The 13820-nt window shown below is 41.8% G+C and overlaps 1 protein-coding gene across 1 annotated transcript in view; it reads right to left on the bottom strand.

Annotated features, from left to right (window-relative positions):
* The window catches only part of LOC133486406 (kalirin-like), a 218457-nt gene that overhangs the window by 134525 nt on the left and 70112 nt on the right, over positions 1–13820 (bottom strand). Inside the window, 5 exon segments of the mRNA XM_061791478.1 lie at positions 5024–5155; positions 8546–8644; positions 11288–11419; positions 12859–13050; positions 13138–13260. Coding sequence (XP_061647462.1) covers positions 5024–5155; positions 8546–8644; positions 11288–11419; positions 12859–13050; positions 13138–13260 — 678 coding nt within the window.

Here is a 13820-nt window from a genome sequence, read left to right as displayed (position 1 = left end):
GTTGCCAGCCAATTGCAGGGCACATAGGAACAAACAACCATTCGCACTCACAGTCATGCCTACGGGGAATTTAGAGTCTCCAATTCATGCATGTTTTTGGGATGTGGGAGGAAACCGGAGTACCCGGAGAAAACCCACGCAGGCACGGGGAGAACATGCAAACTCCACACAGGCGGGGCCGGGGATTGAACCCGGGTCCTCAGAACTGTGAGGCTGACGCTCTAACCAGTCGGCCACCGTGCCGCCAGCCAAAACATGCCAGCGTATTTTTTTTCTGGTTCAATAGATAGTTTTCAAATTGCATCTTTCATTCTACGACATGTCTCTTTCGTTGCTGTCAACGCAAATAGCGAATTGTGTTTTGGAGTGTGAGTCCGAGCCCTATTAGAAATAAATATAAAAACAATAAAAGAGAAAGTAAAGCTATAAACTGTTTTCATAAACTGTATAAAGCCAAAAGTCACCCACATACTTTAGTGTTTACTGTATTGTGTGTCCTGAAGTGCCGTGGCCTGGTAAGTGACGTCAGGAGTTGCAGTCAGTCGGGTTGGCTGTTTACCACGTGATTAGGTTAGTTGTAAGCTTATTCTTCAAGCTCGTTGCACGTGTTTTCATTCTGTATTTGTGTTTAACTGTTTGTCCCATTCTGAAAGTGCATCTGCAACTGTGGCTCACCTTTTTTATTCCCTTCACTCGAGCAGCAGCGTATCTGCTTGGTCATAATTCTTTTATTTTTTTTTTTTTTTTTTTTTTTTTTTATTTTGTCGTGTTTGGCTGCTAGGTCAAGCAGAATGGAGATTTGTATCCCTTTCACGCCGGAACAGTTTTACTGTGTCACAGTGGAGTGTTTAAGCCACTGCTGTGGTTTCTTAGTATTATAATGGATATTTATTGAGAATCCGAGTCCATCAGTCGAACAGAACAAGGTTTCTAGAGAGGAGTAAGAAAAGAAGACAACAAAAGAAAAAGCACTAACTGTCTACAAGATGAGAAAAGTAAATCCTAATATATCTAGAACAATGACACATTAGATATGATTGTTGTATGGGGTAGTAGGGCTACACCCTACAAAACAGCGCACATGGGTTGCGCTCGAGTATAAACTGTGTGCGGGATAGCCTCAGTGACGTCAGCGCGGTTGACGTCCGCGAGAGTATACTATAGCCTTCAGTAGAGGTACGACTGCAATTTGGAAAAGACAAAAGTCAAAGTTTACCGAAGTAAAATATTGGAAGCAATGAGCGTAAACGCACATGAATGTCTCAGCAGCTCTTTTTAAAATGATTTGTTTGGGGGAGCACAAGGTCGGTCGAAGGTTGAACGTGCCAAATCAAACTACACACCTTATATGCTCCAGCTACACCTTCACTTGTGCTTTGGCCTTCCTCTCTCGGGGGGAAATATCATCAACTGCTCGGCTCAGATTTATTTGCCGTTGGACGCGTGCTGCGCTTTCCAAGTGCGTTCCTCTACGCCACGCACCGCTCGCTCAACGGGTGTCTCTGAGGCCTCGTAGCAGCCGGTACGTGACGGCTATTTTTGGCAAAACTGTGTTCTCCACTGAATTTACTGCCTCCACCGATGTGATCTCTTCTTCGTTCGGTGTTTTGCTCGTGTCCCTCTCCCGTCTGAATCCACATAAGCAGCCTTCATATGTGGATAGGAATTCTCAATCCCTTCTTACACACATAATGTACAACCCCAATTCCAATGAAGTTGGGACGTTGTGTTAAACATAAATAAAAACAGAATACAATGATTTGCAAATGATGTTCGACGTATATTTAATTGAATACACTACAAAGACAAGATATTTAATGTTCAAACTGATAAACTTTATTGTTTTTAGCAAATAGTCATAAACTTGGAATTTTATGGCTGCAACACGTTCCAAAAAAGCTGGGACAGGGTCATGTTCACCACTTTTCTTTTAACAACATTCAATAAATGTTTGGGAACTGAGGACAGTAATTGTTGAAGCTTTGTAGGTGGAATTCTTTCCCATTCTTGCTTGATGTACAGCTTCAGCTGTTCAACAGTCCGGGGTCCCCGTTGTCGTATTTTACGCTTCATAATGCGCCACACATTTTCAATGGGTGACATGTCTGGACTGCAGGCAAGCCAGTCTAGTACCCCCACTCTTTTACTACAAAGCCACGCTGTTGTAACACGTGCAGAATGTGGTTTTGCATTGTCTTGCTAAAATAAGCAGGGGCGTCCGTGAAAAAGACATTGCTGGGATGGCAGCATAATTTTCTCCAAAACCTGAATGTACCTTTCAGCATTAATGGTGCCTTCACAGATGTGTAAGTTACCCATTCCATTGGCACTAACACAGCCCCATACCATCACAGATGCTGGCTTTTGAACCTTGCGTCCATAACAGTCCGGATGGTTCTTTTCCCCTTTGGCCCGGAGGACCCGACGTCCACAATTTCCAAAAATAATTTGAAATGTGGACTCGTCGGACTACAGAACACCTTTCCACTTTGCATCACTCCATCTTAGATGAGCTTGGGCCCAGAGAAGCCGGCGGCGTTTCTGGGTGTTGTTGATAAAGGGCTTTTGCTTTGCATAGTAGAGTTTCAAGGTGCACTTACGGATGTAGCACTGAACTATTTACTGACATTGCTTTTCTTAAGTGTTACAAAGCTCATGTGGTGATATCCTTTACACATTGATGTCGGTTTTTGATGCAGTGCCGCCTGAGGGATCGAAGGTCACGAGCATTCAATGGTGGTTTTCGGCCTTGCCGCTTACATGTAGTGATTTCTCCAGATTCTCTGAACCTTTTGATAATATTATGGACCGTAGATGATGAAATCCCTAAATTCCTTGCAATTGTATGTTGAGGAACATTGTCCTAAAACTGTTCGACTATTTTCTCACGCCCTTGTTCACAAAGAGGTGAACCTCGCCCCAGCTTTGCTTGTGAATGACTGAGCAATTCAGGGAAGCTCCTTTTATACCCAATCATGGCACCCACCTGTTCCCAATTAGCCTGTTCACCTGTGGGATGTACCAAACAGGTGTTTGAGGAGCATTCCTCAACTTCCTCAGTCTTTTTTGCCACCTGTCCCAGCTTTTTAGAACGTGTTGCAGCCATAAAATTCTAAGTTAATGATTATTTCCTAAAAACAATCAAGTTTATCAGTTTGAACATTAAATATCTTGTCTTTGTAGTGTATTCAATTAAATATAGGTTGAAAATGTTTTCAAGTCATTGTATTCTGTATTTATTTGTGTTTAACACAATGTCCCAACTTTGTTGGAATTGGGGTTGTATATCTCAAGGCTGTTAATGGTGCTGGTGTTGGTTTCTCACTAAGTTACAAGAGTGTGAGCATTGTGTGCTGAAAGCAGTCACATTATCAGTTTATTTACATGTATTACCTCTACCAAAAGGCTTTGTGCATCACTAAGTAGCATTATTGCAAAACTACTGTTGTGTGCCAATTTTGCAACAGCATAGCCCGAGACTGACCTTAATAAACTCGAGAGAACATGTGGTTTAACATCAACAAAAATGCATCTTTGGCACAAATGTCAACTTGTAACTGGGGAAGAATCTCATGACTTTTATGGAACTTGATTGGAAACCGGTCAGAAAAAAAAAAAGCATTTTGGGTTTTCAATCAAGTTTAATAAAAGTTAGATGTAGTGAGCTTTATCCCCAGCAACATGGAACGTGAAGAGAGAATGAACTGTGGAGTTATTTCCCCATTTGCATTTTGACTTGATAAATGAATGGACCTAAAACCTTTTCCTGAGGAACTCCACTCAAAATTGTGTCTGATTGTTTGTTTGGATGTCACTGAAAATGTATGATATACAAATTCCACCAACAAAAAAAGTCTTAAGTAATGAAATATGGAGTTGTTAGCCTGCTTTTCTGCTATAGCAGCTTCCAGTCGTTCTAGATTTTAGAGTGCGTCTGTGAGATTTTTTTGCTGACTTGGGAGGTCACTGGCACTGCTGCAAGACCTATTTTGACTTGCAACAAAGATGAAGAGAGTTTACGTTTTTTAGAAAACAAATGGACCACCAACATTTCCCTGAAGAAATCCACTCAAAACGGTCTGACTCATTGTTACTTTGGATGATTTCAGAGGGGCCTGCCCCAAACTGTTCCCAAAAAGTTGGAAGAAGATCATTGTTCCCAATGTTTTGATGAAGATTATTTTTAAAACAAGCTGTACATTTTTGTTTTACATACACAAAAACTGTGTATTGGATCCATTCAAACTGATTTGTATTCGCCCGTTTTCAGGAAAAAAATGTTTTTACGGTATGATGTCACAGTGTAGGTTGCTTTTGTAAATGAATAATACTTTTTTACTGTACTATTTTATTTAGCTTTTGTCTATTGTTGTGACTTGTGTGGTGCACAGGAGTCCCTCCCCAAGCCTAATTCAGCATTCTTGTTCATTGTACCTTTTCAAGAAATGCCTTTTTTCTGGTATCTGGTTGGCTAGAATAGATTTATAGTTGTTGGCTATAGCATCACCCATTGCTTTGGCATGCACTTAACAGCCTGTTAGTACATTCTGCAGTGGATTGAAATTTTTGGACCTTGGAGAGGGAGGAAATACTTGTGTTTGTGGGGGAAGTGTAGGGAAACCTCTGACTGATTAATCAAATTTATTGAGAAATTAGTCCCAGTACTTTAGTCCATATATGTGTGCATCCTTTGATAGTGGCCTATTCTTTATGGTGGTTTTAAATCTCGATGCTTCATTTATCTGCCGAAGCGTCAACGGCAGTGCCAGCGGAGCTAACATCCACTCGGATCTGATAAGTTTTCCTGGTTTTGGGAAGCTGACGGATAAAGAGAGCTGATGGGAAACACATGTCGCCACAGGATGACACACTCTACTGTGGCTTCAAGAAATATGCTCCCATTTTTGTTTTGTATTATTTACACTTACTAAGTACATACGTGTGTGTCTGTGTGTGTGTGTGTGTGTGTTTGTGTGTGCGTGTAGGTCTGTGTGTGTGTGTGTGTGTGTGCGCGTGTGTATACCTGCTGGACATCCTGCTGGAAGACACACAGCTGCAGTCTTTGGTGCAGTCGGACCTTTCGGTGCTGCCAAATGTTCTCCAGACGGCGCTGATGGTGGAGCACTTCATGGACAACATCAAGTATACAATGAACCTAAACATAAAAAATATAGCATATATTTACTTTTACAGGATGATAAATCAATGAATTAATATATCAATAATTTGGGCTTAAGACAAGTATTTTCTTTTTTAAATTGTATTTTCTTTTCGAACGTAGTTTTTGGGTCATGTTTTCTTTAATTTCCCTGTAAATCATGCATTACCGTATTTTCAAGACCATATGGTGCACTTAAAAGTCTTAAAATCTCTCCAAAATGGACGGGGCGCCTGATAATGCGGCGCGCCTCATGTGTGCACCGAGTTCCCAAATCTGTAAATGTTGTTGTGTGACTTTGATGAGCGCTCCGCTTGACTGACTGGGAGCATTTCCTGTCGACACGCTGCTTCTATAGAGGAAAGGCGGACATGACTGAGGACAGCATGTGGACGTTAAAGGGGGAAGGGTGCGCGTGAAAGAGGACGCGAAAGCCACACCCGCAATAGGTTTGGCAAAGGACCCCCGAAAATGGCACCCATGAAGAAACACGCTTACGAAGCACAGTTTAAACTGCAAGCTATCAGTTACGCGGAGGAACATGGGAATCGAGCAGCCGCGAGAGAATTCAAGATCAACAAATCCATGGTTCGTAAGTGGAGGAAGCAAGAAAATGCCGGCATCATTGCTGAACAGGCCCCCGGCAACGAGACTGAGTCCGACAATGACGAGAGGGAACCTGGCGTGTTTGATGGAGAACTTGCCCAGCTGTTCATTTCCGATACAGAAGATGAGGACTTTGATGGATTTGTGGATGAGGATTGATCAAAAATAACCTGAGTACATTGTTAAATACTTCAATAAAGTACAACCAAACTCACTGTTTACATTGTTAAATACTTCATTAAACTACAACCGAACTCAGTTTTGTTCCCACTGCCTTTTTAAAAACATACGCTAGAATGCATGCTCGCGTATGTTTTAGTGTGCATGCATGCTCACTGTGAATGTGTTTGTTTATATGTGCCCTGCGATTGGCTGGCAACCAGTTCAGGGTGTACCCCGCCTCCTGCCTGATGATACCTGGGATAGGCTCCAGCGCTCCTGTGATCCTTGTGATGATAAGCGACTCAGATAATGGATGGATGGATATATAAATCATTTAAGTTATTTTTTTTCCTCATTAATGTACACACAGAAAGAAAACTTTTTGCTGATTTATTGAAAAGGAAAAAGTGAAATATCACACAGCCATAAGTATGCAGACCCTTTGCTTTGACACTCATATTTAACTGGGGTGCTGTCCACTTCTTCTGATCATCCTTGAGATGGTTCTACACCTTCATTGGAGTCTAGCTGTATTTGATTATACTGATTTGACTTGATTAGGAAAGCCACACACCGGTCTATATAAGACCTTACAGTTCACAGTGCATGTCAGAGCAAATGAGAATCATGAGGTCAAAGGAACTGCCTGAAGAGCTCAGAGACAGAATTGTGGAAAGGCGCAGATCTGGCCAAGGTTACAAAAAAAAAATTTGCTGCACATAAGGTTCCTAAGAGCACAGTGGCATCCATAATCCTGAAATGGAAGACGTTTGGGACGACCAGAACCCTTCCTAGAGCTGGCCATCTGGCCAAACTGAGGAATTGGGGGAGAAGAGCCTTGGTGAGCGAGGTAAAGACGAACCCAAAGATCACTGTGGCTGAGCTCCAGAGATGCAGTTGGGATATGGGAGAAAGTTCTAGAAAGTCAACCATCACTGCAGCCCTCCACCAGTCGGCGCTTTATGGCAGAGCCCACATGGAGTTTGCTAAAAAAAAAAAAAAAAAAAAACACCTGAAGGACTCCAAGATGGTGAGAAATAAGATTCTCTGGTCTGAGGATACCAAGATAGAACTTTCTGTCCTTAATTCTAAACAGCGTGTGTGGAGAAAACCCAGGCACTGCTCATCACCTATCCAATACAGTCCCGACAGTGAAGCATGGTGGTGGCAGCATCATGCTGTGGGGGTGTTTTTCTGCTGCAGGGACTGGACGACTGTTTCCAATCAAAGGAAAGATGAATGCGGTTAAGTACAGGGATATACTGGACGAACACCTTCTCCAGAGTGATCAGAACCTCAGACTGGGCCGAAGGTTCACCTTCAAAAAGACAATGACCCGAAGCACACAGCTAAAATAACGAAGGAGTGGCTTCAGAACAACTCTGTGACTGTTCTTAAATGGCCCAGACAGAGCCCTGACTTAAACCCAATTAAGCATCTCTGGAAAGACCTGAAAATGGCTGCCACCAACGTTCACCATCCAACCTGACAGAACTGGAGAGGAGCTGCAAGGAGGACTGGCAGAGGATCCGCAAATCCAGGTGTGAAAAACCTGTTGCATCATTCCCAAAAAGACTCATGGCTGTATTAGCTCAAAAGGGTGCTTCTACTAAATACTGAGCAAAGGGTCGGAATACTTATGGCTGTGTAATATTTAAGTTTTTCTTTTTTAACAAATCTGTGGCGGCACGGTGGCCGACTGGTTAGAGCGTCAGCCTCACAGTTCTGAGGACCCGGGTTCAATCCCTGGCCCCGCCTGTGTGGAGTTTGCATGTTCTCCCCGTGCCTGCGTGGGTTTTCTCCGGGCACTCCGGTTTCCTCCCACATCCCAAAAACATGCATTAATTGGAGACTCTAAATTGCCCGTAGGCATGACTGTGAGTGCGAATGGTTGTTTGTTTCTATGTGCCCTGCGATTGGCTGGCAACCAGTTCAGGGTGTACCCCGCCCCCTGCCCGATGACAGCTGGGATAGGCTCCAGCACGCCCGCGACCCTAGTGAGGAAAAGTGGCTCAGAAAATGGATGGATGGAACAAATCTGTGTGTGTGTGTGTGTGTATATATATATAAAAGTCACTGATGGTGTAGTGGTACACTCGCCTGACTTTGGTGCAGGCAGCGTGGGTTCCGTTCCCACTCAGTGACGGTGTGAATGTGGGTGCGAATGGTTGTCCATGTCTATATGTGCCCTGCGACTGACTGGCGACCAGTTCAGGGTGTAGTCCGCCTTTCGCCCGAAGTCAGCTGGGATAGGCTCCAGCGCCCCGCGACCCTAACCAGGATAAGCGGTGTTGAAAATGGATGGATGGATGGATCTATATATATATATATATATATATATATATATATATATATATATATATGTAGCATGGCTCAAGGAGTAGAGTGATCATCTCCCAGCCCAGAAGGTTGAGGGTTCGTTCCACGGCCCTTGTGACCATGTCCTTGAGCAAGATACTGAACCCCCAAGTTGCTCCTGATGCTGCTCAGTAGGGGAATGAGGAGACAGTGTTAAAGCGCTTTGAGTACCTTGAAGGTATAAAAGCGCTATACAAATGAAAGCCCAAACCCATATATTGTATGTGGTATGTATAGATGATGTACTGAAAAGTCACCAACCGCTTTGGAGTAGTTGGCGGTGGCCGTCAGAGACTCTGAGTTGCCGGGACTCAGAGGTCTTTGCAGGACATCCAGCAAAGCTTTTCCATCCTGACTCACCTGGACACAAACAAGAAAGAAGGAAAAGTTGGGACAAGATGAGATGGACAGAAAGAATTTCCTCTTGTCAGTTTTTCCCCAACCTTTATTAAGCAAAGCTACATACAGTATTCATCTCAGTAATGGCCCAAAGGTTGACCAACTTTCTGCTAAAGAATCAGTTGTTCAATAGAGGGCACTAGGGCGCCGCATCACTGTTGCTAACTCACATACAGGTAGACATAAGTGAAGAAAATCAAAGGAAAGGATTATAAAAACAAATCAATGGAATGTCTATTTTTAGATGCACACATGCAGTTAAAGATATTGCCAAGGTAGCATGCACGTCGAGGGGATGACTAGAGAATTGTGTGTGTGCCTATGTGTGTGTGCATGCATGTGCAAGTGTGTGTGTGTGTGTGAGACAACAAAGCATTTATGTCTAAAACTCAGGGTTCGCACAGTCATGAAAAACCTGGAAAAGATATGGAAATTGAAAATGCATTTTCCAGGTCCTGGAAAAGTTATGGATTTTTTCTTTTTTTTTTAATATGAAGTTTTAGAAAAGTCATGGAAATATTGCGTCGATAAAATTTAAGATCCGTAAAACAAATAGTTTATAAAATGGTGTAATATGCAATTAAAATTAAAATGATTACAATTCAAATTGACACGGAAGTGCAACATTGCACTTCTAGCTGTGTATGCCGCCATACAGGAAATGCAACAGGTCATGACATTGGTGAGGGAAGTGCCATTTAAAAAAATGAGTGGCTTTCTAAAGAAAGGTACAGAAAGACCCTGACTACGGACGTGCAAAATGCCGACTTTGCTGAAAATCTTTTGATGTAACCAACATGGGAGAAGCGGCACTGGTAAGCCACATGAAGGGGAAGAAGCATATGTTGGCTGCCAAAGACTATAAAAACTCCATCAGGGAGTTTTCAGGTTTCGTGACATGCACAGTTACTGCGCCACAGACTGCCATGGCTGTGGGGTCTGCAAATCCAACAGCGAAGCAGACAAAGTTGGACGTAACAGCGACAACAGAAGTTCTAACAGCCGGTGAAAAAATAAAAAGCAAATTCTCAATATTCTTACAAGTCTTCGGAAGACGTAAGTCGTCTTTTCAAGTTAATGCTTCCTGACAGCCAGATAGCGAGTAGGTTTGCGTATGGTGAGACAAAGTGCAGTTAAGTGTGCACTTGCCCCGTATTTTAAGAAGGTGCTACTTAAAGAAGTCTCGCAAAAAAATGCATATGCTGTGATGTTCGAGGAAAGTCTTGACAAACATTTGCAGTCGAAACAAATGGAAGTACACGTTAGTTTGTGGGATGGACCAGAAGTAAAGATCAAATACTGTACATTGGCTCTGAATTTTTGGCGCACTCCTCGGCACCCGATATTGTTGAAAAACTGAGCAAAACGCTATCTGAGACTGGGCTGCGCAATCTCCTGCAACTGTCCATGGACGGACCACATGTTAACTGGAAAAAAAAAAATTTAACCCAAAAGGAGATGAATAAGCAAGTGGAAAAGGGCTCTTTAATGTCTGTGGATGTGGTTTACACATTGTGCATGACACATTTAGAAATGGAGCAAAAGACTACAGACTGGGAAATCAATCATACCCTCTGGAGCCTGTACCGTCTATTTCATGACTGCCCCAGAGTCAGCTGGATACCATAGAAAACTTTAGGGAGCTATTTATTTGTTTTTCAGATTTCATTTAACTTTGTAAGACATGCTGCTGAGCCTGTGTGTAGGGAGCTCCTACACTTTTTGTTAGAATTTTAAAACAAAGACGCCTATTTTCTAAGATTTAAAAAAAAAAAAAAAAAAAAAAAAAACTAACATGGTGCAAATCTGAAAAGCTGTTTAATAAATCTGGTTAAATGCATTTAAACGAAGTCAAGTGTTGGAGTTTTTATTATTTCATATTTTGATGCCAATATTTTCCTTTTCACTGCAAATTGAATATCGGCTCAAATTATTTGTTATCGGCCTCCTTGATTACTAATAATCTGTATCGGCCCTAAAAAAAACATATTGGTGTATCACTACTTAGAACTTTAAAATAATCATTTTATGCACTATCAAAGCTCTAGTTCAGTCACAATTTTCACCCCAAAATGTATTAACTTCGATTCGATTTTCATTTTGATATCTGACATGGGATGGTTGACGTCAAGTGTTAAAATTACACGTGACTCTTCTAGTCATCAAGGGATCTATGAACTTTTTCACTATTTAAAAGAAAAACTATTGATTTTGAAGGATATCTGACAATAGATGATCAAGTATAATGCATTTATTTTAAGCTCTCTACCAGCAAGAACATTATAACCCCATCATGAAATAGAAACTAAGCTGTGAAAGATACTGTAGCTTAAGTTAAATCAGGGCATAATCATATTATAGTTACAAATTTGAAGTTATCATCAAACAAATATTGTTCTTTGGTGGAGAACGAGCCCAGTTGATTTTGGAGGGCTTAAACTGACTTCACATGGCTATAAATTAAAATGCCTTTCTTAAAATCGGAACGCATATGGACATTTTTTTTAGAATGCCGCACAAATTGTTCCTGTGGTCTGGGGCTTTATTCTGTGATTCTCGTGTGGTTCTGCTTGTGGCTCTCCTGAGGTCCTGGTACTTTTTTACCTCAGTGTAGGCCTGTGTGACCTGCTCGTAGAGGCTCTGGTGACGGTGGATGGCCAGCTCCAGCTCCTGCATCTCGGTTGGGAGCCCCCCTTCACTGCAGACCTTGCACCACGCCTCTACCTCCGACAAGAACTACATAGACAAAGAAATTGGATTGGAAGTTATTAGATAATTGACTAAAACCTCCTCATTAGGTCAATTTTCTCTTTCATTGTCACCCTCTTGTGGCATTTTTGTTCTCGTCTATTAAGTTCCCTTCCAGGCGGCCTGTTAATTAAAGTCAAACACACTCTTTACCCCCTCCCCCCCACTCCACAACTCACAGTTTTTTATCATCACCCCCTTTAAATAAACTTGTAGCTAATATCCAGAGACAAGCAGGATTCAAAGCGAGCTGCCACGTCAACCCTGCTAAAAAGCATCCATCAAGCTTTCAGAAGGGCTACACTTATATAGCGCTATATCGACACCATACTGTGCCCAAAGCACCTCACAAAGCCTGACATTCGCACACTAATGAGTGGCTGCTACCATGCCCACTGGGAGCAAATTAGGGTTCAGTGTCTTGCCTAAGGACAGCGATTCGAACCGGTGACCCTTGAATCACTGGGCCACCCGCTTTATCTAATAAGCCACAGCCACAGCCACCCAACACTGTTAGCGCTCTATTTACTATCAGTCATTCAAAACCAGAAGGGCTACAAACAATGAGAAGCACATGGCTAACATCATTATCTTAGTGTATATGCTACGGATAGTATCTAGGACTCACATTAATAGCATCTTCTTTCAATTTTGGTACACTGTTTACCTTTTGAGCAGACGAAGGTGTTGATTTTTGACTGATTTATCTGACTTTGTGGGCAACCACATTTTATCCAGTGCCTGCATTTATCTGGATTATTTTACAAATATTACAGATACAGTACATTGCTTACATTGGAGTGGGTGCAGGTGTGTTTGGTGATTTTTGAGGGATTTAACTGACAATGCAGATAGCCGAATAGCGTCATCCAAAACCTGCACACAATTTCAAGTTTTGGAAATAGAATAAAAATAACAATTTCCCTATATTTAAAACCTGAAACAATTGTAAAATATATTATTGTAATAAAATTGTGAATGTGAGTGTGAATGGTTGTTTGTTTATATGTGCCCTGTGATTGGCTGGCGACCAGTTCAGAGTGTACCCTGCCTCTCGCCCAAGGATAGCTGGGATAGCCTCCAGCACGCCCGAGACCCTAGTGAGGATAAGCGGTACAGAAAATGGATGGATTATTGTATTAAACACAGCAATGGCAGGAAAGTATCAGACATCTGCTCTGTGGTGCGCAGTGATTGGCCAGTCAGCATTTTGGGGGCACAGCTTAGTATTATGTAAACTGAAATGTTAAGTTTTAGACAAATGTGCCATGATCCAGTTCGCTTTTATTTATTTTCTTTTTTTCATTGATTTCTTTTTTTTTTTTCAAACTAAGAAACAAAACCAGAAAATAGTGTGTGTTTGTTTGTTTGTTTGTTTGTTTGTTTGTTTGTTTAACCAAGTCAGGGACTTTTTTTGTTCTACTCACCTGTTCCGCTTTCTGGTGGAAAACGGCAGACATGGCGAGTATGGTTGAGCGTTCATCGAGAGCAGCGGCGAAGCTTTTCCAGTCCAAGTCCAGCTGACTTGAGATCTGTTTAATCTGTGGGGAGGCGTAGTGTCCCGCCTCTGTCAGGCGACTCGCTACCGACATGATCCTGTTGATATTGACGTAAGCGTTCTAGAGGGGATAAAAATGTAACAATATGTGTCTCTGTTGTGTGGTATCATAGTGTGAGTTGTGGGAGTGTGTCTGTGTGTTATCTACCATAGAGTTCATGGCAAAGTGGTTGTGTTGCGTCTGCAGCTCGGCGGCATGTTGGTATGCTCGGCCGATCTCAGTATGGCTCTGTAGAAACAACTCTTTGTTGTGGCTGATCCAGTCAAACATCTGCACAAAGAACACTTGATTACCACTAACAGCTAGTTTAGCTTCACCTCACTTCTCCACCAGGCCATTTATGTTACCGGTAAGGTTGATTTATCTGTTTTGCATTAAAAAGCTGCTGTAACTAAAAGATTATCCCGAGAGTGTAGACTATGCTAAAGCTTACACGTTTTCTGAGAAATGAACTCGCCAACCACTACCACAATAGGATCTTAATAGCTAAATAGACGTCAAAGTTTGATCTTCAAATTTAACAGTTACTTGCACTTACATGAACTAAAATATTAAAAGGCTACCTAAAACTTTACATATACACCACAGATTCTTAACGTATGGTACGAGTAACACTGGTGGTACGCGGGCTCCCTCGAGTGGTATGTGAAAGAATAACTGAAATAAATTTTCAAACTGTGCAGAACATAAAAGTTCAATATATGTATTCAATAAAGTACATTTGTTAAGTACAGTTTAGCTTTGAGGACTATATATTTATACTTAATATTTTGAAACATTTGTTTTCAAACATTTATTCAGGTAAATCTTTTGTATTTAACTTGTATGTG

The sequence above is a fragment of the Phyllopteryx taeniolatus genome, chromosome 12 (genome assembly GCF_024500385.1).
Source record: "Phyllopteryx taeniolatus isolate TA_2022b chromosome 12, UOR_Ptae_1.2, whole genome shotgun sequence".
Lineage (NCBI taxonomy): Eukaryota > Metazoa > Chordata > Actinopteri > Syngnathiformes > Syngnathidae > Phyllopteryx > Phyllopteryx taeniolatus.
This window is presented reverse-complemented; position numbering and strand designations above follow the sequence as displayed.